Here is a 27,874-nt window from a genome sequence, read left to right as displayed (position 1 = left end):
TGGTTCCCTCATCCTGCGCCACTATTCTGTCATGTGCTGCACTCATCCTGCGTCCCCATCTTGTCATGTGCTGCTCCCATTCTGCGCCCCTATTCTGTCATGTGCTGCTTCCATCCTGCGCCCCCATTCTGTCATGTGCTGATCCCATCCTGCGCCCCTTTCTAGTATGTGCTGCTTCCATCCTGCACCCCCAGACTGAATACTTATGACCATGTGATGTTTCAGGTTTTTTTTTAAAGAAATTTGTAAAAAATTCTATGTTTCTGTTTTTTTTCAGTCAAGATGGGAGTGCAGAGTGTACATTAATGAGAAAAAAACTGAACTTTTTTGAATTTACCAAATGGCTGCAATGAAACAAAGTGAAAAATTTAAAGGGGTCTGAATACTTTCCGTACCCACTGTAAGCTAACAAAAACCCTAGAACAGTGATGTACACTGACAGATTTGGGCTCCTGTTCAAGAAATGTGTCCGGGTCCCCCTGCATTTGCATATTATGCTACACTTTCCTCTGACAGCTGGGAACCTAGCAAAAGCCACGAGTGTGTAATTATTAGCAAATGGCGTAGCTGTAACAACCCATAGAATAAAGTTAATTTAAAAGTTAAAAAAAATTGCTGCAGGGTAATGAGCAATAATCTGATATTAGCCAATAGCTTACAGTCTATAATCGGCTTGTTCTCCTTAAGAGTGTCGGACTCTCGCAGTGGCATTGACTAATGGGTTAATCATTGCATATTTCAAAAGATATATTAGCCTGCCCTAAAACACAGTGCTGTAGTGACCCGCCTTCAGCATAAGTGTCTGACACAGCTGCCTCTGTACTGTCCGGGAATGCTCTGCAGAGACTCACATTGTCAGACTACACACATGCACACACTGTATGCACACCCATGTTAGGACCTGTCATACACCACTGAGCGCGGAGCTGAAGGGCAACACTACAGCACTACCTGTCCTGAGCTCACACCAGTGCCCTCACCCATGTACTAGGAATCCCATTGATAAGGCACTCACATGCTGAAAACTGAATCCACACCGGTAAGAGCTAGAAGAATAAAAAATAAAATCTCAAGATGATCCCCTACGTGAACCTACGATTGAAGTTCTTAATGAAGATCCTCCTGGCACTATGTCTGGTCATTATGGTAGGACTACTTCTTTCCCGCAAGGAACAGATGGTTAATAATATATCGCCACGGTGGACTGCCTATTACAATAGGTAAGAATGATCGGTGGATGGTGGTGAACCTATGGACTCTTATAGGACGTTTTTCCATTTTTGATGGATCGAACACTAGGGCAGTATTTGTTATGCTGGGTATCAGATGGGTACTGGGTAAACTTGAAACTTGTGTTTTTAAGGGCTCAGAGATTGTGACCTTTATTATTATTATTATTATTTATTTATATAGCACCATTAATTCCATGGTGCTGTACATTAGATGGAAAAATACAAACATCACTTACTGTAAACAAAACTAACAATGACAGCCTGATACAGAGGGAAGAGGTCCCTACCCTTGAGGGCTTACATTCTACAGGATTGTGGGGAAGGAGACAGTATGTCAGGGGTTGCAGTAGCTACGATGTTGTTGAGGTGGCTGTGTGGTCATTACAGGTTGTAAGCTTCTTTGAAGAGATGGGTTTTCAGGTTATGTTTGAAGGATCCAAATGTGGTGGATAACCGGACGTGTTGGGGCACAGAATTCCAGAGGATGGGGGATATTCGGGAGAAGTCTTGGAGGCGATTGGGGTGAGGAGCGAATAAGCGTGGAGGAGAGTAGGAGTTCTTGGGAGGACCGGAGATTACATGAGGGAAGATATTGAGAGATTAGTTTGGAAATGTATGGAGGAGAAAGGTTATGGATGCTTTGTAGGTCAGTGTTAGTAGTTTAAACTGGATACGCTGTGAAATTGGGAGTCAGCAAAGGGATTTAAAAAGAGGGGAAGCAGGAGTGTAGCGAGGAGAGAGATTAATTAGTTGGGCAGCAGAGTTAAGGACGGACTGGAGTGGTGCGAGAGTGTTAGAAGGCAGGCCACAGAGGAGGATGTTGCAGTAGGGCATGCACAAGCATTTTGGTAGAGTGAGGGTTGAGGAAAGGACGAATTCTGGAAATATTTTTGAGCTGGAGACGACAGGAGGTGGCGAGAGCTTGGATGTGCGGTTTAAAGGACAGGGTAGAGTCAAGGGTTACTCCGAGGCAGCGGATTACCGGGACAGGGGAAAGTATGGATTCATGTATTGTGATAGATAGTGTTATGACCTGGTGGTAAGGACAATAATGGACCTGGTGGTTAAGAGCACACAGTATGACCTGATAGTTACTAATAATATAGGACGAGCTCTGAGACGTGGGAACTCTGCTGACCGCAATCCCTAATACTATCACACACACTAGAAATAGCCGTGGATTGCTCCTAACGCTCCCTATGCAACTCGACACAGCCTAAGAAACTAGCTAGCCCTAGAGATAGAAAAATAAAGCCTACCTTGCCTCAGAGAAATTCCCCAAAGGAAAAGGCAGCCCCCCACATATAATGACTGTGAGTAAAGATGAAAATTACAAACACAGAGATGAAATAGATTTAGCAAAGTGAGGCCCGACTTACTGAACAGACAGAGGATAGGAAAGGTAACTTTGCAGTCAGCACAAAAAACTACAAAAAGACCACGCAGAGGGCGCAAAAAGACCCTCCGCACCGACTCACGGTGCGGAGGCACTCCCTCTGCGTCCCAGAGCTTCCAGGAAGCAAGACAAAAATCAAAATAGCAAGCTGGACAGAAAAATAGCAAACCAGAGAAAAACAAGCAGGAACTTAGCTTCTGCTGGGAAGACAGGTCACAAGAACGATCCAGGAGAGAACTAGACCAATACTGGAACATTGACAGGTGGCATGGAGCAATGATCTAAGTGGAGTTAAATAGAGCAGCCAGCTAACGAATTAACCTCGTCACCTGTGTAAGGAAACTCAGAAGCCGCAGCTCCACTCACAACCACCAGAGGAAGCCCATGGACAGAACCAGCCGAAGTACCATTCATGACCACAGGAGGGAGCTTGACAACAGAATTCACAACAGTACTTCCCCCTTGAGGAGGGGTCACCGAACCCTCACCAGAGCCCCCAGGCCGACCAGGACGAGCCAAATGAAAGGCACGAACCAGATCGGCAGCATGAACATCGGAGGCAAAGACCCAGGAATTATCTTCCTGACCATAACCCTTCCACTTGACCAGGTACTGGAGTTTCCGTCTCGAAATACGAGAATCCAAAATCTTCTCCACCACATACTCCAACTCCCCCTCAACCAACACAGGGGCAGGAGGATCAACGGATGGAACCACAGGCGCCACGTATCTCCGCAACAATGACCTATGGAATACATTATGGATGGCAAAAGAAGCTGGAAGGGTCAAACGAAACGACACAGGATTGAGAACCTCAGAAATCTTATACGGACCAATGAAACGAGGCTTAAACTTAGGAGAGGAAACCTTCATAGGAACATAACGAGACGACGACCAAACCAAATCCCCAACACGAAGTCGGGGACCCACACAGCGCCGGTGGTTAGCGAAACGTTGAGCCTTCTCCTGGGACAATGTCAAATTGTCCACCACATGAGTCCAAATCTGCTGCAACCTATCCACCACAGTATCTACACCAAGACAGTCCGAAGAATCAACCTGCCCTGAAGAGAAACGAGGATGGAAACCAGAATTGCAGAAAAACGGCGAAACCAAAGTAGCCGAGCTGGCCCGATTATTAAGGGCGAACTCAGCCAAAGGCAAAAAGGACACCCAATCATCCTGATCAGCAGAAACAAAGCATCTCAGATATGTTTCCAAAGTCTGATTAGTTCGTTCGGTTTGGCCATTTGTCTGAGGATGGAAAGCCAAGGAAAAAGACAAATCAATGCCCATCCTAGCACAAAAGGACCGCCAAAACCTCAAAACAATCTGGGAACCTCTGTCCGAAACGATGTTCTCCGGAATGCCATGTAAACGAACCACATGCTGGAAAAACAATGGCACCTAATCAGAGGAGGAAGGCAATTTAGACAAGGGTACCAAATGGACCATCTTAGAGAAGCGATCACAAACCACCCAAATGACCGACATCTTTTGAGAGACAGGGAGATCCGAAATAAAATCCATAGAGATATGCATCCAGGGCCTCTTCGGGACCGGCAAGGGCAAAAGCAACCCACTGGCACGAGAACAGCAGGGCTTAGCCCGACCACAAGTCCCACAGGACTGCACAAAAGAACGCACATCCCGCGACAAAGATGGCCACCAAAAGGATCTAGCCACCAAATCTCTGGTACCAAAGATTCCAGGATGACCAGCCAACACCGAACAATGAACCTCAGAGATAACTCTACTCGTCCATTTATCAGGGACAAACAGTTTCTCCGCTGGGCAACGGTCAGGTCTATCAGCCTGAAATTTTTGCAGCACCCGCCGCAAATCAGGGGAGATGGCAGACAAAATTACCCCCTCTTTGAGAATACCCGCCGGCTCAGGAACACCCGGAGAGTCGGGCACAAAACTTCTTGACAGGGCATCAGCCTTCACATTCTTAGAGCCTGGAAGGTACGAAACCACAAAATCAAAACGGGAGAAAAATAGCGACCAACGAGCCTGTCTAGGATTCAACCGTTTGGCAGACTCGAGATAAGTCAAATTCTTGTGATCCGTCAAGACCACCACGCGATGCTTGGCTCCTTCAAGCCAATGACGCCACTCCTCGAATGCCCACTTCATGGCCAACAACTCTTGATTGCCAACATCATAATTGCGCTCAGCAGGCGAAAACTTTCTAGAAAAGAAGGCACATGGTTTCATCACCGAGCCATCAGAACTTCTTTGCGACAAAACAGCCCCTGCTCCAATCTCAGAAGCATCAACCTCGACCTGAAACGGAAGCGAAACATCTGGCTGGCACAACACGGGCAGAAGAAAAACGACGCTTCAACTCCTGAAAAGCTTCCACAGCCGCAGAAGACCAATTGACCACATCAGCACCCTTCTTGGTCAAATCAGTCAACGGTTTAGCAACACTAGAAAAATTACTGATGAAGCGACGATAAAAGTTAGCAAAGCCCAGGAACTTTTGCAGACTCTTCACAGATGTCGGCTGAGTCCAATCATAAATGGCCTGGACTTTAACAGGGTCCATCTCGATAGTAGAAGGGGAAAAAATGAAACCCAAAAATGAAACCTTCTGAACTCCAAAGAGACACTTTGACCCCTTCACAAACAAAGAATTCGCACGAAGGACCTGGAACACCATTCTGACCTGCTTCACGTGAGACTCCCAATCATCCGAGAAGACCAAAATATCATCCAAATATACAATCAGGAATTTATCCAGGTACTCTCGGAAGATGTCATGCATAAAGGACTGAAATACTGATGGAGCATTGGAAAGCCCGAATGGCATAACCAGGTACTCAAAATGGCCCTCGGGCGTATTAAATGCTGTTTTCCATTCATCACCCTGTTTAATACGCACAAGATTATACGCACCACGAAGATCTATCTTGGTGAACCAACTAGCCCCCTTAATCCGAGCAAATAAATCCGACAGCAGCGGCAAAGGGTACTGTAATTTGACTGTGATCTTATTAAGAAGGCGGTAATCAATACAAGGTCTCAAAGAACCATCGTTCTTGGCCACAAAAAAGAACCCTGCTCCCAATGGTGACGAAGACAGGCGAATATGACCCTTCTCCAAGGATTCCTTTACATAACTCCGCATAGCGGCATGCTCTGGCACAGATAAATTGAACAGTCGGCCCTTAGGAAACTTACTACCAGGAATCAAATTGATAGCACAATCGCAATCCCTATGAGGAGGTAGGGCACTGGATTTGGGCTCATCAAATACATCCCGGTAATCCGACAAAAACTCTGGGACTTCAGAAGGGGTGGATGACGAAATAGACAAAAATGGAACATCACCATGTACCCCCTGACAACCCCAGCTGGACACAGACATAGATTTCCAATCCAATACTGGATTATGGACCTGTAGCCATGGCAACCCCAAAACAACCACATCATGCAGATTATGCAACACCAAAAAGCGAATATCCTCCTGATGTGCAGGAGCCATGCACATGGTCAATTGGGTCCGGTACTGAGGCTTATTCTTGGCCAAAGGCGTAGCATCAATTCCTCTCAATGGAATAGGATACTGCAAGGGCTCCAAGAAAAAACCACAGCGCCTAGCAAACTCCAAGTCCATCAAATTCAGGGCACCGCCTGAATCCACAAATGCCATAACAGAATAGGATGACAAAGAGCAAATCAGAGTAACGGACAAAAAAAATTTCGACTGTACCGTACCAATGGTAGCAGACCTAGCGAAACGCTTAGTGCGCTTAGGACAATCGGAGATAGCATGAGTGGAATCACCACAGTAAAAACACAGCCCATTCCGACGTCTGTGTTCTTGCCGTTCAGCTCTGGTCAAAGTCCTATCACATTGCATAGGCTCAGGTCTATGCTCAGATAATACCGCCAAATGGTGCACAGCTTTACGCTCACGCAATCGTCGATCGATCTGAATGGCCAAAGACATAGACTCATTCAGACCAGCAGGCATGGGAAATCCCACCATGACATCCTTAAGGGCTTCAGAAAGACCCTTTCTGAAAATTGCTGCCAGGGCACATTCATTCCACTGAGTGAGTACAGACCACTTCCTAAAATTCTGACAATATATTTCTACCTCATCCTGACCCTGACACAGAGCTAGCAAGATTTTCTCTGCCTGATCCACTGAATTAGGTTCATCATAAAGCAATCCAAGCGCCAGAAAAAACGCATCAACATCACGCAATGCCGGATCTCCTGGCGCAAGGGAAAATACCCAGTCTTGAGGGTCGCCATGTAACAAAGAAATAATGATTTTCACTTGTTGAACAGGGTCACCTGAGGAGCGAGGTTTCAAAGCAAGAAACAATTTACAATTATTTTTGAAATTCAGAAACTTAGATCTATCCCCAAAAAACAAATCAGGAATTGGAATCCTAGGCTCTAACATCGGATTCTGAACCACAAAATCTTGAATGTTTTGTACCCTTGCAGTGAGATTATCCATACAAGAGGACAGACCTTGAATGTCCATATCTACACCTGTATCCTGAACCACCCAGAGGTAAAGGGGAAAAGAGAGACAAAACACACTGCAAAGAAAAAAAAATGGTCTCAGAACTTCTCTTATCCCTCTATTGAGATGCATTAATACTTTGGGCCACCTGTACTGTTATGACCTGGTGGTAAGGACAATAATGGACCTGGTGGTTAAGAGCACACAGAATGACCTGATAGTTACTAATAATATAGGACGAGCTCTGAGACGTGGGAACTCTGCTGACCGCAATCCCTAATACTATCACACACAGTAGAAATGGCCGTGGATTGCTCCTAACGCTCCCTATGCAACTCGACACAGCCTAAGAAACTAGCTAGCCCTAGAGATAGAAAAATAAAGCCTACCTTGCCTCAGAGAAATTCCCCAAAGGAAAAGGCAGCCCCCCACGTATAATGACTGTGAGTAAAAATGAAAATTACAAACACAGAGATGAAATAGATTTAGCAAAGTTAGGCCCGACTTACTGAACAGACAGAGGATAGGAAAGGTAACAAAAAACTACAAAAAGACCACGCAGAGGGCGCAAAAAGACCCTCCGCACCGACTCACGGTGCGGAGGCGCTCCCTCTGCGTCCCAGAGCTTCCAGCAAGCAAGACAAAAATCAAAATAGCAAGCTGGACAGAAAAATAGCAAACCAGAGAAAAACAAGCAGGAACTTAGCTACTGCTGGGAAGACAGGTCACAAGAACGATCCAGGAGAGAACTAGACCAATACTGGAACATTGACAGGTGGCATGGAGCAATGATCTAAGTGGAGTTAAATAGAGCAGCCAGCTAACGAATTAACCTCGTCACCTGTGGAAGGAAACTCAGAAGCCGCAGCTCCACTCACAACCACCAGAGGAAGCCCATGGACAGAACCAGCCGAAGTACCATTCATGACCACAGGAGGGAGCTTGACAACAGAATTCACAACAAGATAGATCAGGTAGGAAAGGTGTGCGAGATGGAGGAAAGATAATTAGTTCAGATTTGTCCACATTGAGTTTGAGGAAGCGAGAGGAGAAGAAAGAGGATATGGCTGATAGACACTCTATGATTCTGCAGAGCAGAGAGGTGACATCTGGGCCAGAGAGGTAGATCTGAGCGTCATCGGCATATAGATGGTACTGGAAGCCATAGGACTTTATGAGTTGTCCCAGGCCAAGGGTATAGATTGAGAAGAGAAGGGGTCCTAGGAGAGAGCCATGAGGGACACCAACAAAGAGGGGGCGAGATGAAGAGGTAGTATGGGAGTAGGAAACACTAAATGTGTGGCTGGTAAGGAATGAGGAGATCCAGGATAGGGCTAGGTCTTTGACACCAAAGGAAGAGAGTATCTGTAGTAGGAGGCAGTGGTGAACTATGTCATAGGCAGAGGACCGGTCAAGAAGGAGGAGTATAGAGAATTGTCTGTTAGCTTTGGCTGTAAGTAAGTCATTAGTAATTTTGGTCAGGGCAGCCTCAGTGGAATGGTGGGGAAAAGCCAGATTGTAGGTTGTTGAAGAGAGAGCTAGATGCAAAGCGAGAGGAAAGTTCAGCGTGGACGTGCTGCTCAAGGAGTTTGGAAGGAAATGGGAGCAAAGATATGGGGTGATAGCTGAGCATAGCGCTCGGGTCAAGGGATGGCTTTTGAGGATAGGTGTGATTGTGGCATGTTTGAAAGCAGAGGGGAAGGTACCAGAAGTTAGTGATAGACTGAAGAGATGGGTTAGGGATGGGATTAGTGTGGTGGTGAGGTTGGGGAGGAGGTGGGATGGGATGGGGTCAAGCGCACAAGTGTTGAGGTTTGATTTGGAGAGAAGATGATCAAGCTCTCCTTTAGTGATTTTGGAGAGGAAAGTTATGGGGTTAGGGCAATGGTCTGGTAGACAAAGGGGTTGTGGTGATTTGACAACAAATACATGCCTTGTTTGGTCTATCTTATTTTTGAAGTGCGTGGCAAAGTTCTCAGCAGAGATTAGGGAACTCGGAGGGGGCAAAGGTGGGCGGAGGAGGGAGTTAAGTTAAAAGTGTTGAACAACTGTTTGAGGTTGTGGGATACAGAAGATATGAGGGAAGTGAAGTAGGCCTGTTTAGCAGAGGTGAGAGCTGATTTGAATATATTAGCTAGACAGATAGAAGAAAAGCCGGCAATTCCTATGCGCGTACAGTAAAATCACACTGACAAGTTAGAATAGGATAGAATAGATATATACACATAGAATACATATACAGTATACGTATTCTATGTGTATATACTGTATCTATTCTCTTCTAACCTTTCAGTGTGATTTTACTGTATGCGCATAGGAATTGCTGGCTTTTCTTCTATCTATCTATTTAAAAATAAAAAACAAAAAGCAGCACAAAATTACAATAGGGTGCAACACCTTCCAGGCATGTACCAAACCTATCTATCTACAGCTCTGGCAAAAATTAAGAGACCACCACATCAAAACCCTGTCATGGGCAGCCCATTCTCCAGACCTAAACCCCATTGAAAACCTCTGGAATGTAATCAAGAGGATGATGGATAGTCACAAGCCATCAAAGAAGAACTACTTACATTTTTGCTCCAGAAGCAGTGTGAAAGACTGGTGGAAAGCATGCCAAGACGCATGAAAACTGTGATTACAAATCATGGTTATTCCACAAAATATTGATTTCTGAACTCTTCGTGACTTAAAACATTAATATTGTTGTTTCTAAATGATTATGAACTTGTTTCCTATGCATTATTTGAGGTCTAAAAGCACTGTTTTTTTATTTTGACCACTTCTCCTTTTCAGAACCCCCCCCCCACAAAAAAATAAATAAATATTGCTTTGAAATTTGGAGACAGGTTGTCAGAAGTTTATAGAATAAAAGAACAATTTACATTTTACTCAAAAATATAAAAATATACATAGAAAGAGAAAAATCAGACAAACTGAACATCTTGCTGTGGTATTAATTTTTGCCAGAGATATATCTAATATATAATTGCCTAGAATACTACTTCCTGCAATTTGTGCCAACTTCCGTGGCTTTGTCCGGAGCTAATGTCCGGAGCTAATGTCCGGAGCTAATGTCCGGAGCTAATGTCCGGAGATTAATTGCCTAGAATACTACTTCCTGCAATTTGTGCCAACTTCCGTGGCTTTGTCCGGAGCTAATGTCCGGAGCTAATGTCCGGCGGAGATAATGTCCGGAGCTAATGTCCGGAGCTAATGTCCGGAGCTAATGTCCGGAGATAAGTGACGTCAACAGTGTCCAGTGTCTGATTGGTTGCCGCCTGCTGCGAGCGACCAATCAGAAACGTGCCGTACTGTGACACACTCCGCCCGCCATTTTGGTGTGATTTTTGAATTTTTACCTCACAGCAAGTTTCTACTGCGTGGAGGCGGGCCCAGTGACGTTGCTCTTCAAGCTCCTGCCGAATTTCGTCAAAAAAATGATAATACCATTTACCAAAACTATATATATTTAGTTGTGAAGTGGTTCAGTGGCATTTTCACACCAATTTTGAACTTTTGTTTGGTGTTTTCTCCATATACTGCCTATTATTTTTGTTCTTTCTTACTATTATTTATTAATTGTATTATTCTTACATTTGAATAAATAAAGTATATATGGATTCTAGACTCCCGATTCTTTAGAATCGGGCTGCCATCTAGTATATATATATATATATACAGTGGGGCAAAAAAGTATTTAGTCAGTCAGCAATAGTGCAAGTTCCACCACTTAAAAAGATGAGAGGCGTCTGTAATTTACATCATAGGTAGACCTCAACTATGGGAGACAAACTGAGAAAAAAAAATCCAGAAAATCACATTGTCTGTTTTTTTAACAATTTATTTGCATATTATGGTGGAAAATAAGTATTTGGTCAGAAACAAACAATCAAGATTTCTGGCTCTCACAGACCTGTAACTTCTTCTTTAAGAGTCTCCTCTTTCCTCCACTCATTACCTGTAATAATGGCACCTGTTTAAACTTGTTATCAGTATAAAAAGACACCTGTGCACACCCTCAAACAGTCTGATTCCAAACTCCACTATGGTGAAGACCAAAGAGCTGTCAAAGGACACCAGAAACAAAATTGTAGCCCTGCACCAGGCTGGGAAGACTGAATCTGCAATAGCCAACCAGCTTGGAGTGAAGAAATCAACAGTGGGAGCAATAATTAGAAAATGGAAGACATACAAGACCACTGATAATCTCCCTCGATCTGGGGCTCCACGCAAAATCCCACCCCGTGGGGTCAGAATGATCACAAGAACGGTGAGCAAAAATCCCAGAACCACGCGGGGGGACCTAGTGAATGAACTGCAGAGAGCTGGGACCAATGTAACAAGGCCTACCATAAGTAACACACTACGCCACCATGGACTCAGATCCTGCAGTGCCAGACGTGTCCCACTGCTTAAGCCAGTACATGTCCGGGCCCGTCTGAAGTTTGCTAGAGAGCATTTGGATGATCCAGAGGAGTTTTGGGAGAATGTCCTATGGTCTGATGAAACCAAACTGGAACAGTTTGGTAGAAACACAACTTGTCGTGTTTGGAGGAAAAAGAATACTGAGTTGCATCCATCAAACACCATACCTACTGTAAAGCATGGTGGTGGAAACATCATGCTTTGGGGCTGTTTCTCTGCAAAGGGGCCAGGACGACTGATGCGGGTACATGAAAGAATGAATGGGGCCATGTATCATGAGATTTTGAGTGCAAACCTCCTTCCATCAGCAAGGGCATTGAAGATGAAACATGGCTGGGTCTTTCAACATGACAATGATCCAAAGCACACTGCCAGGGCAACGAAGGAGTGGCTTCGTAAGAAGCATTTCAAGGTCCTGGAGTGGCCTAGCCAGTCTCCAGATCTCAACCCTATAGAAAACCTTTGGAGGAAGTTGAAAGTCCGTGCTGCCAAGCGAAAAGCCAAAAACATCACTGCTCTAGAGGAGATCTGCATGGAGGAATGGGCCAACATACCAACAACAGTGTGTGGCAACCTTGTGAAGACTTACAGAAAACGTTTGACCTCTGTCATTGCCAACAAAGGATATATTACAAAGTATTGAGATGAAATTTTGTTTCTGACCAAATACTTATTTTCCACCATAATATGCAAATAAATTGTTAAAAAAACAGACAATGTGATTTTCTGGATTTTTTTTCTCAGTTTGTCTCCCATAGTTGAGGTCTACCTATGATGTAAATTACAGACGCCTCTCATCTTTTTAAGTGGTGGAACTTGCACTATTGCTGACTGACTAAATACTTTTTTGCCCCACTGTATATACTAGATGGCAGCCCGATTCTAAAGAATCGGGAGTCTAGAATCCATATATACTTTATTTATTCAAATGTAAGAATAATACAATTAATAAATAATAGTAAGAAAGAACAAAAAATGGCTGCACTCACCAGCTCTTGACAATTCTTGTTATTTAAGGTACAGTTACACAGGATCCATGAACATGCTTATGAGGGGAGGGATGAAAGACATCAGACGACAACTTTGCGTGTTGTGGCAAATGCCACAACAACGGTTCTTTGCTTAAGAACAATAATGTAAATAATAAATAATATGTATCAATAACTATGTATATTGGTATGTTCTATGACATTTTAAAATATTTCATTATCATGTGGAAAGGCTCTTAGTACCCATACTGATGCATACTTGTGTGCCCATCAGGTATTTTCACAGTAATTTTACATCTGATGGGTTGGTATGAAACGTTTTTAATCATCTCTTGGGCTTAGCTAAGCCTTCATTTTAAATAATTCTAATAGGTACAACAGAAATAAAAGCCTTTTTGTGTACCCAAATTTTTTGTGTTTATTTTTACAGAAGTGTAAAATTTAAGAAATCAACGTTCATAGTACACCGATGGGCTAATATAAGCATGCCCATCAACCACATCACGGTAGCCTTTGAACTGATGGGTCCTAACTAACTGATTCCTATTTCTTAATACTCAGACCTCTTTCACATCTGCATGTTTCTGATATTTGCAGAAGTAATGTTAAAAACAATACAACTTCCACACTTGGCACCAAAGAACTGACCTACAACACACTTTCAGCAAGTGCCATGCAATGTAGATGAAGCTTGGAGTTAACTTGCAGTAAATGCAGCAAACGCGGCTTCGGCAATTGCATTAAATGCAGCCACAACAAAAACACTGGTAAGTGGAGATTTTGTGGCGAAAACAGCAGAAACCACATGTGCCGCACCTGCCGCAAGTGAAGTACAAATTCCATATACATTGCATGCAACTTACAGCAAGAGTGGTGTGGGTCAGCCCTTAGGCAGGAAGTGCAGAAATAGCCTTTTTTCCACCATAAATTCTCCAAATAGCAGAAAAATGTTGATGTGAAATCAAAATCTCTATTCTTTCCCTATCTATCTAAAAATGTACCTATCTATGTATCTATTTCTATGTACAGAACACACCTGAAGATAGAGATGTGTGTGAACAGCCATCCCACCCGTCTCTTACCTGTTCACAAAAACCTCACCCTTTTTAAAAACAAAATGAAATCTCTCAGCAGCTATATTGCTGGAGCTTCAAATACAGGTTCCTATCACCAAATACAGGCATTTGAATGATACACATCTTACATCTTGTACTTAATGTGTGTTCTACTTACCTATAAAAATATGTATTGATATATCATATTTCTAAATTTATGTAGATATGATATAGAGTTATTAACCCTATATGCTAATGAGTATGTATGTTATATACGTATTTCCTACATAAGTACTTAAAATCTATATGTCTATGGCTACACTAATACACTGCTGTATATATACCTATTCTATGTGTACACATTTATTCTACCTATTCTTCTGTAAGCTGTCAGTGTGATTTTACTGTGCACCGCACTGAATTGCCGGCTTTTCTCTCTATCACCGCTGCGTATTTCTCGCAAGTCACACTGCTGGTCCGTGTGTAATCCGTATTTTTCTGGCTTCCATAGACTTTCATTGGCGTTTTTTTGGCGCAATACGGTGACAAACGCAGCATGCTGCGATTTTCTACGGCCGTAGAAAGCCGTATAATACTGATCAGTAAAATACGGCAGATAGGAGCAGGGGCTTCTTTTTGCTCTGCATTATTAGTATACTTTCTATCAGACCTAATCTTACGTGCGCCATCAGCAGCTTTGGGCTCTGTGTCATTAGTATCCTTACTATTAGAGCTCATGTTGGCTAAGCTAAACAGCTTTAAGCGTGGTGGTGGCAAACAACAGGTTAATAAGAGGCAGTGTCAGGTAGTAGGAAAATAGCCAGTTAATAATAGGCAATAGTTCTTTGCAGGAATGCAGATATTAATAAATAGGCAGTTTACATTGCAGAGAAATTGCTGGGCAATAATGGACAATGTCCTTATGTGGCAAAAAATAGAGCAATATACCCAATGTGGCAAAGAAGAGGTTAATAAACGGCAGTCTCTCAGTATAACAGTCAGTGAATAATAGGCAGTATATGGAGAAAACACCAAACAAAAGCTCAAAATTGGTGTGAAAATGTCACTGAACCACTTCACAACTAAATATATATAGTTTTGGTAAATGGTATTATCATTTTTTTGACGAAATTCGGCAGGAGCTTGAAGAGCAACGTCACTGGGCCCGCCTCCACGCAGTAGAAACTTGCTGTGAGGTAAAAATTCAAAAATCACACCAAAATGGCGGGCGGAGTGTGTCACAGTACGGCACGTTTCTGATTGGTCGCTCGCAGCAGGCGGCAACCAATCAGACACTGGACACTGTTGACGTCACTTATCTCCGGACATTAGCTCCGGACATTTTTTGTGCTAAAAAAACCCTTTAAAATGCCAATTGTGGTCAGGCGACACAAGGGATTTCTATAAATATTTTATAATTTTTCAGAGCTCTTTTAATCCAGGGGGATGCTAATTATTCTTGTTGGCAGATATGCAACAGATACATACACTAACGCAAGTGCCAGTGCTTGCACAGCGCTAGCGCAGATGGAGCTTTGCTAGTTCCATCTTTGCTAGCAGTGATGGACCCGGAAACGCTGCAGCCCGTGTCTCGGGTCCATCACTCAAATGACGGCACATCGCCCAGTGTGGACGTGCGCTAGAGATGCGTCCGACATTGCAGTCTATGGTGGCGTTAATGGACTACATTACACCGCGTTATGCCACATTATGCCGCGGTGTAACGTAGTCCGTTAAACGTAGAGCCATAGCGCTATGTGAACCAAGCCTAAGACAAATAAATTAAAGATGAGCAGCAGTTCAGAGCTGAGTCTCACAGTAGCTAAGCTGAATAATGAGAACTATCAGTTATGTAAGTTCAAAGTGGAGATGTTATTGTCTAAAGATTATTTATGGGAGGTAATCACTACAGACAGACCCAATGATAATAATAAGACATGGAATTTTTTTCCCGTTTTCTAGTACATGACATGCTAAAACCAATGATGCCGTTCAAAAGTACCACTTGTTTCACAAAAAATAAGCCCTCACATGGCCATATTGATGGAAAAATAAAAAAGTTATGGCTCTGGAAAGAAGGGGAGCAAAAAACGAACACAGAAAAACGGAAAAACCCAAGGTCATGAAGGGATTAATATTGCTGCTATATGGCTTTCCTTAATGTCTTCACCGACTGATCTCAGTTGTGTTACCACCTCCACCATGGAGTTTATAAGCTCCTGCATGTCTTTATTTGCACTTAATATCATCTGGTAAAGTTTTCTTAGCAGGATTAGTTTGTGATTTAAGCTGGATCTTTCATGTAGCTTTCTCCATGCTTCCCACATTCCCTTTGCTGTATTCTCATTCCTTTTGTGGATTATCTGATCATCCTCCACTAATAAGCTGATAGTAGCTCTTGCTTGTCTGTTTTTCTTATCCCATGACTATACCATTTATAACCACCCTCTGCTTTCTATCACTAAGCCAGTTACTAACCCATTTACACACATTTTCCCCCAGACCAAGCATTCTCATTTTGTGTACCAACCTCTTGTGCGGCACGGTATCAAACGCTTTGGAAAAATCGAGATATACCACGTCCAATGACTCACCGTGGTCCAGTCTATAGCTTACCTCTTCATAAAAACTGATTAGATTGGTTTGACACGAGCGATTTCTCATAAACCCATGCTGATATGGAGTTAAACAGTTATTCTCATTGAGATAATCCAGAATAACATCCCTCAGAAACCCTTCAAATATTTTACCAACAATAGAGGTTAGACTTACTGGCCTATAATTTCCAGGTTCACTTTTAGAGCCCTTTTTGAATATTGGCACCACATTTGCTATGCGCCAGTCCTGCGGAACAGACCCTGTCGCTATAGAGTCACTAAAAATAAGAAATAATGGTTTATCTATTACATTACTTAGTTCTCTTAGTACTCGTGGGTGTATGCCATCCGGACCCGGAGATTTATCTATTTTAATCTTATTTAGCCGGTTTCGCACCTCTTCTTGGGTTAGATTGGTGACCCTTAATATAGGGTTTTCATTGTTTCTTGGGATTTCACCTAGCATTTCATTTTCCACCATGAATACCGTGGAGAAGAAGGTGTTTAATATGTTAGCTTTTTCCTCGTCATCTACAACCATTCTTTCCTCACTATTTTTTAAGGGGCCTACATTTTCAGTTTTTATTCTTTTACTATTGATATAGTTGAAGAACAGTTTGGGATTAGTTTTACTCTCCTTAGCAATGTGCTTCTCTGTTTCCTTTTTGGCAGCTTTAATTAGTTTTTTAGATAAAGTATTTTTCTCCCTATAGTTTTTTAGAGCTTCAATGGTGCCATCCTGCTTTAGTAGTGCAAATGCTTTCTTTTTACTGTTAATTGCCTGTCTTACTTCTTTGTTTAGCCACATTGGGTTTTTCCTATTTCTAGTCCTTTTATTCCCACAAGGTATAAACCGCTTACACTGCCTATTTAGGATGTTCTTAAACATTTCCCATTTATTATCTGTATTCTCATTTCTGAGGATATTGTCCCAGTCTACCAGATTAAGGGCATCTCTAAGCTGTTCAAACTTTGCCTTCCTAAAGTTCAATGTTTTTGTGACTCCCTGACAAGTCCCCCTAGTGAAAGACAGGTGAAACTGCACAATATTGTGGTCGCTATTTCCTAAATGCCCAACCACCTGCAGATTTGTTATTCTGTCAGGTCTATTAGATAGTATTAGGTCTAAAAGTGCTGCTCCTCTGGTTGGATTCTGCACCAATTGTGAAAGATAATTTTTCTTGGTTATTAGCAGAAACCTGTTGCCTTTATGGGTTTCACAGGTTTCTGTTTCCCAGTTAATATCCGGGTAGTTAAAGTCCCCCATAACCAGGACCTCATTATGGGTTGCAGCTTCATCTATCTGCTTTAGAAGTAGACTTTCCATGCTTTCTGTTATATTTGGGGGTTTGTAACAGACCCCAATGAGAATTTTGTTACCATTTTTCCCTCCATGAATTTCAACCCATATGGACTCGACATCCTCATTCCCTTCGCTAATATCCTCCCTTAAAGTGGACTTTAGACAAGACTTTACATAGAGACAAACCCCTCCTCCTCTCCGATTTTTACGATCCTTTCTAAACAGACTGTAACCCTGTAAGTTAACTGCCCAGTCATAGCTTTCATCTAACCATGTCTCGGTTATTCCCACTATGTCAAAGTTACCTGTAGATATTTCTGCTTCTAGTTCTTCCATCTTGTTTGTCAGGCTTCTGGCGTTTGCGAGCATGCAGTTTAGAGGATTTTGTTTTGTTCCAATCTCCTCACTGTGGATTGTTTTAGAAATGTTCTTACCTCCCTTCTGAGTATGTTTTCCTGGGTCGTCTTTGTTCGAGTCTAATGTTTTTCTTCCCGTCCCCTCTTCTTCTAGTTTAACGCCCTCCTGATGAGTGTAGCGAGTCTTCTGGCGAATGTGTGTTTCCCAGGTTTGTTGAGGTGTAGTCCGTCTCTGGCGAGGAGTCCATCATACCAGTAATTCACACCGTGGTCCAGGAATCCAAATCCTTGTTGTCTGCACCATCGTCTTAGCCAGTTGTTTGCATCAAGGATCCTGTTCCATCTCCTGGTGCCATGCCCGTCTACTGGAAGGATAGAAGAAAAAACTACCTGTGCATCCAGTTCCTTTACTTTCTTCCCCAACTCTTCAAAGTCCTTGCAGATTGTCGGTAGGTCCTTCCTTGCCGTGTCATTGGTGCCAACATGTATCAGAAGAAATGGGTGGACGTCCTTGGAGCTGAAGAGCTTTGGTATCCTATCGGTCACATCCTTGATCATCGCACCTGGAAGGCAGCATACTTCTCTTGCAGTTATGTCCGGTCTGCACATGGCTGCTTCGGTGCCTCTCAGTAGTGAGTCTCCCACCACCACCACTCTTCGTTGCTTTTTGGCTGTACTTTTTGCTGTCACTTGTTGCTGTGTGCCCTTTTCTTTTTTGCTTGCTGGTATTGCTTCATTCTTAGGTGTGCCATCTTCATCCTCTACAAAGATTTGATATCGGTTCTTCAGTTGTGTGGTTGGTGATTTCTCCATGGTCTTCTTGCTTCTTTTGGTCACATGCTTCCACTCATCTGCTTTTGGAGGTTCTCTGACACTTTTTGCACCTTCTGTGACCAGTAGAGATGCTTCTGTTCTGTCTAGAAAGTCTTCATTCTCTTTGATGAGTTTCAAAGTTGCTATTCTTTCTTCCAGACCCCGCACCTTTTCTTCTAAAAGGGCCACTAGTCTACACTTCTGACAGGTGAAATTGGATTCTTCTTCTGGTCGATCTGTGAACATGTAGCACATGCTGCAGCTCACCATGTAGGTTGTCACATCTGCCATGTTGCTCCTAGATCCTGCTGACTTGCTGTGTGTTTTCCTTCTTGTGTAATCTACTCAGCCAAGCTCTCTTGCAATAATGTCCTACAGGCAAAAATTCGTTTGGTGATGCTTTCGAAGCAGCTGGTCCCGGCTGTACCCAACGATCTTCTAGCTTAGGGAGACTTCGCTTCTCCCAGAAGGCACCTGGAATATGCAAATTAGCCTCCTGAAGCTTGAATCCCTGGTTTGGTGATGCTTTCGAAGCAGCTGGTCCCGGCTGTACCCAACGATCTTGTAGCTTAGGGAGACTTCGCTTCTCCCAGAAGGCACCTGGAATATGCAAATTAGCCTCCTGAAGCTTGAATCCCTGGTTTGGTGATGCTTTCGAAGCAGCTGGTCCCGGCTGTACCCAACGATCTTCTAGCTTAGGGAGACTTCGCTTCTCCCAGAAGGCACCTGGAATATGCAAATTAGCCTCCTGAAGCTTGAATCCCTGGTTTGGTGATGCTTTCGAAGCAGCTGGTCCCGGCTGTACCCAACGATCTTCTAGCTTAGGGAGACTTCGCTTCTCCCAGAAGGCACCTGGAATATGCAAATTAGCCTCCTGAAGCTTGAATCCCTGGTTTGGTGATGCTTTCGAAGCAGCTGGTCCCGGCTGTACCCAACGATCTTCTAGCTTAGGGAGACTTCGCTTCTCCCAGAAGGCACCTGGAATATGCAAATTAGCCTCCTGAAGCTTGAATCCCTGGTTTGGTGATGCTTTCGAAGCAGCTGGTCCCGGCTGTACCCAACGATCTTCTAGCTTAGGGAGACTTCGCTTCTCCCAGAAGGCACCTGGAATATGCAAATTAGCCTCCTGAAGCTTGAATCCCTGGTTTGGTGATGCTTTCGAAGCAGCTGGTCCCGGCTGTACCCAACGATCTTCTAGCTTAGGGAGACTTCGCTTCTCCCAGAAGGCACCTGGAATATGCAAATTAGCCTCCTGAAGCTTGAATCCCTGGTTTGGTGATGCTTTCGAAGCAGCTGGTCCCGGCTGTACCCAACGATCTTGTAGCTTAGGGAGACTTCGCTTCTCCCAGAAGGCACCTGGAATATGCAAATTAGCCTCCTGAAGCTTGAATCCCTGGTTTGGTGATGCTTTCGAAGCAGCTGGTCCCGGCTGTACCCAACGATCTTCTAGCTTAGGGAGACTTCGCTTCTCCCAGAAGGCACCTGGAATATGCAAATTAGCCTCCTGAAGCTTGAATCCCTGGTTTGGTGATGCTTTCGAAGCAGCTGGTCCCGGCTGTACCCAACGATCTTCTAGCTTAGGGAGACTTCGCTTCTCCCAGAAGGCACCTGGAATATGCAAATTAGCCTCCTGAAGCTTGAATCCCTGGTTTGGTGATGCTTTCGAAGCAGCTGGTCCCGGCTGTACCCAACGATCTTCTAGCTTAGGGAGACTTCGCTTCTCCCAGAAGGCACCTGGAATATGCAAATTAGCCTCCTGAAGCTTGAATCCCTGGTTTGGTGATGCTTTCGAAGCAGCTGGTCCCGGCTGTACCCAACGATCTTCTAGCTTAGGGAGACTTCGCTTCTCCCAGAAGGCACCTGGAATATGCAAATTAGCCTCCTGAAGCTTGAATCCCTGGTTTGGTGATGCTTTCGAAGCAGCTGGTCCCGGCTGTACCCAACGATCTTGTAGCTTAGGGAGACTTCGCTTCTCCCAGAAGGCACCTGGAATATGCAAATTAGCCTCCTGAAGCTTGAATCCCTGGTTTGGTGATGCTTTCGAAGCAGCTGGTCCCGGCTGTACCCAACGATCTTCTAGCTTAGGGAGACTTCGCTTCTCCCAGAAGGCACCTGGAATATGCAAATTAGCCTCCTGAAGCTTGAATCCCTGGTTTGGTGATGCTTTCGAAGCAGCTGGTCCCGGCTGTACCCAACGATCTTCTAGCTTAGGGAGACTTCGCTTCTCCCAGAAGGCACCTGGAATATGCAAATTAGCCTCCTGAAGCTTGAATCCCTGGTTTGGTGATGCTTTCGAAGCAGCTGGTCCCGGCTGTACCCAACGATCTTCTAGCTTAGGGAGACTTCGCTTCTCCCAGAAGGCACCTGGAATATGCAAATTAGCCTCCTGAAGCTTGAATCCCTGTACTCTCTCTAGTTCCATTATATCCTTCCTGAGCACCGGTGCCCAAAACTGGACACAGTACTCCATGTGCGGTCTAACTAGGGATTTGTACAGAGGCAGTATAATGCTCTCATCATGTGTATCCAGACCTCTTTTAATGCACCCCATGATCCTGTTTGCCTTGGCAGCTGCTGCCTGGCACTGGCTGCTCCAGGTAAGTTTATCATTAACTAGGATCCCCAAGTCCTTCTCCCTGTCAGATTTACCCAGTGGTTTCCCATTCAGTGTGTAATGGTGATATTGATTCCTTCTTCCCATGTGTATAGCCTTACATTTATCATTGTTAAACCTCATCTGCCACCTTTCAGCCCAAGTTTCCAACTTATCCAGATCCATCTGTAGCAGAATACTATCTTCTCTTGTATTAACTGCTTTACATAGTTTTGTATCATCTGCAAATATCGATATTTTACTGTGTAAACCTTCTACCAGATCATTAATGAATATGTTGAAGAGAACAGGTCCCAATACCGACCCCTGCGGTACCCCACTGGTCACAGCGACCCAGTTAGAGACTATACCATTTATAACCACCCTCTGCTTTCTATCACTAAGCCAGTTACTAACCCATTTACACTCATTTTCCCCCAGACCAAGCATTCTCATTTTGTGTACCAACCCTTGTGCGGCACGGTATCAAACGCTTTGGAAAAATCGAGATATACCACGTCCAATGACTCACCGTGGTCCAGCCTCTAGCTTACTTCTTCATAAAAACTGATTAGATTGGTTTGACAGGAGTGATTTCTCATAAACCCATGCTGATATGGAGTTAAACAGTTATTCTCATTGAGTAAATCACAGCCCTGAGGAGGTCTCAAGGGGGGTTTCGGAGACACGTTCTGGGACTGCTGCTTCACTGCTGTACACCCTCTGGGCACTTCATACAGGGGCTGCAGAGGCAGGGGGCCCCCTTTCTAGGTGGGGGCCCCAGGCGACTGCCTGGTCTGCCTGTGCCATACGCCGGCCCTGCCGATAGCAATGCAAGTCAATGGGACACAAATATCGTAACGTAATTAGGCCCTCTCTGTCCTTCTACATCCTGTTCCGGAGGGGGGGAAGAGTGTGGGTGGTGCATGGGCGGACACTGTGCGTGTCTGTGTGTGAGGGTGGGGTCTGTGCGGGCCTGCCAGGGATCTGTACGTGCCTGCCGGGGCTCTGTGCGGGCCTACCGGGGCTCTATGCGACCTGCCCGGGCTCTATTCGGCATGCCGGGGGTCTATGCGGCGTGCCAGGGCTCTATGCGTGTGTGCAGGCATCATCCGATTGGACTACAAGTCCCATCGGATGATGCCTGCTACACTGACAGTGATTGACACATTAGCCAATGATGGGACTGTAGTAGTCCCATCATCAGGCTAATGTGTTGAATGAAAAAAAAGCAAAACAAAAAAAATAAAACATATACATACTCCATACATACTCCATACATACTCCATACATACTCCATACAGTACATTAAACATAGAGTACATACGCACCATTACTTGTCACTTTGATCACCGAAGCCAGTGTCAACCTGTAAAAAAGATTAAAATAACAAACATACAATATACTCCCTGTCCGCAGAAATCCACGAGTGTCCCACGACGATCTCCCGTGGAGAGCAGCAGCATCAGATGATGCGACCGCTCTCCAGGGGCCCAGAAACACAATGATGGGAGGAAGGTATCCTTCCGCACTGTATTCCTCCAGCGCTATAAAAAAATAGTCCCTAGTCTCACTTATGGCATTGCTGGGTGAGAAATTTTCCCACGCAGCAATTGCCATAAAGTGAGAATTTGTCCTAAGGTAACCTCTCAGTGATGCACTGCAGGAGCCATTGTCTCCTGTCAGTGTGTCACTGAGGGTCCTATAGAGCAGTGACATCAGCCGATGTCACTGTTCTATAGGGGAGATCACCGTGGGACACTCGATATTAATTGGACTACGGCGGACAGGTAGTATACGGTTTATTATTTTACGTTTTTTGCAGGCGCTGAAGTATGGTAAGTATGGTTAAATAAAGAATATTAAAATACTTTTTTCCTAATGTGTGCGTGTTTTATTAATCCTTTCTTACTATTGGATTAATAATGGATAGGCGTCTTATTGACACCTCTCCGTTATTAACCCAGCTTAATGTCACCTTACAATAGCAAAGTGACATTAACCCCTTATTACCCCATATCCCACCGCTACATGGGAGTGGGAAGAGAGGGGCTAAGTGCCGGAATTGGCGCATCTTACAGATGCGCCATTTCTGGGGCAGCTGCGGACTGGTATTTGTAGCCGGGGGGGGGAAGGGCAAATGTGCTCGCAGGATGCGTTTTTTACCCACCACAGTTTTCCTCTTGATTTACTCTAATGGTTTATCAAAGGACTACCTCATATGAGCATTTGCCTCCCTTCGTGGAGTACTTTGCTGTATATAATAAAGTTTTTGTATGGCATGGTCAGGGACGACCATCTTTAAAGGAAGGGGGAATGTTAGGGGGTTACAGAGACTGTTTTATACTTCAAGCACGTCCCGTTTAAACATTGCTAAATGTTCCTAATTGTATTTGTTTTATTACCTTATGCTGCTATGTATATACACGATGTGTGAATAGGGAAAGTGCAGAACATCAATTAGGACACTAGAAGGAGATACTTTAGTACTATAGCTTTTATAGGCACAGTAACAGTTAACATAGGAGGGGCCACTGTGGGTAAGCTATGAGCATTTCCTGATGGTTGACAGTAGGGCCAGAGAGCCCAGAGAGCCGGTAGGGCTTAGAGCCAAGGACAGCACAGTGACTCCGTAATGTTCACAAGATAAGAGCCCGGCCGTCCAGAGCTTGAGTATCGGAGAATTACAGCATCGCAGGAATGCAAGTGGCTCTAACATATGACAGCTTACTATGTCCACCGAAGCCCTGAATCTGGATAGTGAGAACACTGCGGTCCCGGACAAGACACAACCTGGGAACATGTTGAAGTTCTAGAGGGAGAGCACAGGGAAAGAGAAGGATATAAGCTGTGTATAACCCTATGTAGATGCTGTAATGGATCTGAACATGCTGCGTATGGAATCAAGTAAAGTTGTCTGTTTTATGTTGAACTTGGACTCTGTCTCTTTATGTGTAACAATGCCAATAGCACAACTTCAGCAACACCAATGGGACCCTGATGGTGAAGAAGGTGAAGCAGAATGTATGCTAAAAAGGGGATATTGCATTCATGTGACGGGGGACCAGGCCATGATTGAGCAATACATGTCAGCCAGAACTACAGCCCTGGCACCCCTCACACTTGTAATTCCCATACACTAAGTGTATGGACTGCCAAACATTTCCCCCTGGGGGAACACCTCAACATACTGTGTAAACATTTTTGGAATGGGCATCATAAACACCATTGAAAAAAATTACTTGGCTCTTGCATCATCCTGGTGATTTAGTGCTGGTGTTGGAAGAGCTGTGGAGGATGGCCTTAGAAAAAAATGTTTTCCCAGTTTGAAGGAGCGGGTCTCCTATACTTGTAATGCCCATACACTAAGTGTATGGGCTGACAAATATTTCCCCCTGGGGGGTCTACATCAACATACTGTGGAAACATTTTTTTTAAAGGGCATCAAAAACACCCTTTTACACAATAAGTTGGCTGTTGCATCACGGACCACGGTCACCTTGGTATTCTAGTGGTGGTGGATGATGAGGATGAGGAGAAGGAGGAGGATAGCACCAAACAGCCAAAATCAGGAAGCGTATACCCATGTGTGGGTGTGAAGAGGTACATGGGAATACACCTCCCAAAAAAAGACACTGTATTGGAGGTTATGTTTCACTGTTATCATTCAGTTGTGTAAAGAAGTTTGTCCCAATCAGGCCCTTGTTAATTTTGATAAGAGTCAGCCTGTCAGCATTTTCAGTTGACAGGCTGATGCGCTTATCAGTTATAATTCCACCAGCGGCACTAAAAACCCGCTCTGACAAAACGCTAGCGGCAGGGCGGGCTGTTGTGAATTCTGTGGCTGAATTCACTCCTGTGGTCACAAGTGGTACTGCAGCTTCTGAGCTTCCTCCCTCAGGTGTTCTGGTGAGCTCGTTAACTGCTTCATTACTTAACTCCGCCTGATGCTGCTATCCTTGCTCCTTGTCAATGTTTCAGTGTTGGATCTGAGCTTCTCCTGATTGTTCCTGTGACCTGCTGCTCTGTATAGCTAAGTGCTTTTTGCTTTTTTGTTGCTTTTTTTCTGTCCAGCTTGTCTTTTGTTTTGCTGGAAGCTCTGAGACGCAAAGGGTGTACCGCCGTGCCGTTAGTTCGGCACGGTGGGTTTTTTTTGCCCCCTTTGCGTGGTTTTGCTTTAGTGTTTTTTGTAGACTGCAAAGTTCGCTTTACTGTCCTCGCTCTGTCCTAGAATATCGGGCCCCACTTTGCTGAATCTATTTCATCCCTACGTTTTGTCTTTTCATCTTACTCACAGTCATTATATGTGGGGGGCTGCCTTTTCCTTTGGGGAATTTCTCTGGGGCAAGTCAGGCCTATTTTTCTATCTTCAGGCTAGCTAGTTTCTTAGGCTGTGCCGAGTTGCCTAGGTAGTTGTTAGGCGCAATCCACAGCCGCTTTTAGTTGTGTTTAGGATAGGATCAGGTGTGTAGTCTACAGAGTTTCCACGTCTCAGAGCTCGTTCTTGTATTTTTGGGTATTTGTCAGATCACTGTGTGCGCTCTGATCGCTAAGCACACTGTGTTTCTAGATTGCCTTCATAACACCTGTCATTAGCAAACATAACAGTACAAGGAGCCTAACTAATGATTCTCAATAGAGGGAAAGAAAAAGTTCTGACATCATTTTTTTTTTTTTTTCTGCTCTGTGTTCACTTTTTTTTTTTTCCCCTAGACATTTGGGTGATTCTGGACACAGGTGTGGACATGGATATTCAGGGTCTGTGCTCTTCAATGGATAATCTCGTTATAAATGTACAAAAAATTCAAGATACTATTGATCAGAAATCTATGTTAGAACCAAGAATTCCTATTCCTGATTTGTTTTTTGGAGATAGAACTAAGTTTCTAAGTTTCAAAAATAATTGTAAGCTATTTCTGGCCTTGAAACCTCATTCTTCTGGTAATCCTATTCAACAGGTTTTGATTATTATTTCTTTTTTGCGTGGCGACCCTCAAGACTGGGCATTTTCTCTTGCGCCAGGAGACCCTGCATTGAGTAGTGTCGATGCGTTTTTCCTGGCGCTCGGATTGCTGTACGATGAGCCTAATTCAGTGGATCAGGCTGAGAAAAATTTGCTGGCTTTGTGCCAGGGTCAGGATGATATAGAAGTATATTGTCAGAAATTTAGGAAATGGTCAGTACTCACTCAGTGGAATGAATCTGCGCTGGCAGCTTTGTTCAGAAAGGGTCTCTCTGAGGCTCTTAAGGATGTCATGGTGGGATTTCCTATGCCTGCTGGTTTGAATGAGTCTTTGTCTTTGGCCATTCAGATCGGTCGACGCTTGCGCGAGCGTAAATCTGTGCACCATTTGGCGGTACTGCCTGAGGTTAAACCTGAGCCTATGCAGTGCGATAGGACTATGACTAGAGTTGAACGGCAGGAATACAGACGTCTGAATGGTCTGTGTTTCTACTGTGGTGATTCCACTCATGCTATTTCTGATTGTCCTAAGCGCACTAAGCGGTCCGCTAGGTCTGCCGTCATTGGTACTGTACAGTCCAAATTCCTTCTGTCCATTACCTTGATATGCTCTTTGTCGTCGTTTTCTGTCATGGCGTTTGTGGATTCGGGCGCTGCCCTGAATCTGATGGATTTGGATTATGCTAAACGTTGTGGGTTTTTCTTGGAGCCTTTGCGGTGTCCTATTCCATTGAGAGGAATTGATGCTACACCTTTGGCCAAGAATAAACCTCAATACTGGGCCCAGCTGACCATGTGCATGGCTCCTGCACATCAGGAAGTTATTCGCTTTCTGGTGTTGCATAATCTGCATGATGTGGTCGTGTTGGGGTTGCCATGGCTACAAACCCATAATCCAGTATTGGATTGGAATTCCATGTCGGTATCCAGCTGGGGTTGTCAGGGGGTACATGGTGATGTTCCATTTTTGTCGATTTCGTCATCCACCCCTTCTGAGGTCCCAGAGTTCTTGTCTGATTATCAGGATGTATTTGAAGAGCCCAAGTCCGATGCTCTACCTCCGCATAGGGATTGTGATTGTGCTATCAATTTGATTCCTGGTAGTAAATTCCCTAAAGGTCGATTATTTAATTTATCCATGCCCGAACACGCCGCTATGCGCAGTTATGTGAAGGAATCCCTGGAGAAGGGACATATTCGCCCATCGTCATCACCACTGGGAGCAGGGTTCTTCTTTGTAGCCAAGAAGGATGGTTCGCTGAGACCGTGTATTGATTACCGCCTTCTTAATAAGATCACTGTTAAATTTCAGTATCCCTTGCCATTGTTATCTGACTTGTTTGCTCGGATTAAGGGGGCTAGTTGGTTCACTAAGATAGATCTTCGTGGTGCGTATAATCTGGTGAGAATCAGGCAAGGAGATGAATGGAAAACTGCATTCAATACGCCCGAGGGTCATTTTGAGTATCTAGTGATGCCGTTCGGACTTGCCAATGCTCCATCTGTGTTTCAGTCTTTAATGCATGACATCTTCCGTGAGTATCTGGATAAATTCCTGATTGTTTACTTGGATGACATTTTGATCTTCTCAGATGATTGGGAGTCTCATGTGAAGCAGGTCAGAATGGTTTTTCAGGTCCTGCGTGCTAACTCTTTG

General features: G+C 44.2%; 1 protein-coding gene across 2 annotated transcripts in view; it reads left to right on the top strand.

The window, feature by feature from the left end:
- The first annotated feature begins 788 nt into the window (after window positions 1-788).
- LOC138664252 (alpha-N-acetylgalactosaminide alpha-2,6-sialyltransferase 2-like) overlaps window positions 789-27,874 on the top strand; it is a 101,915-nt gene continuing 74,829 nt past the window's right edge. For both annotated transcript variants that reach the window (XM_069750780.1, XM_069750781.1), the window contains exon 1: window positions 789-1,220. In XM_069750780.1, coding sequence (XP_069606881.1) covers window positions 1,075-1,220 — 146 coding nt within the window. In that variant the 5' untranslated portion in view covers window positions 789-1,074. The remainder of the gene's footprint in view (window positions 1,221-27,874) is intronic.

This window comes from Ranitomeya imitator, chromosome 2, assembly GCF_032444005.1.
Source record: "Ranitomeya imitator isolate aRanImi1 chromosome 2, aRanImi1.pri, whole genome shotgun sequence".
In the NCBI taxonomy this organism is placed as follows: Eukaryota; Metazoa; Chordata; class Amphibia; order Anura; family Dendrobatidae; genus Ranitomeya; species Ranitomeya imitator.
This window is presented reverse-complemented; position numbering and strand designations above follow the sequence as displayed.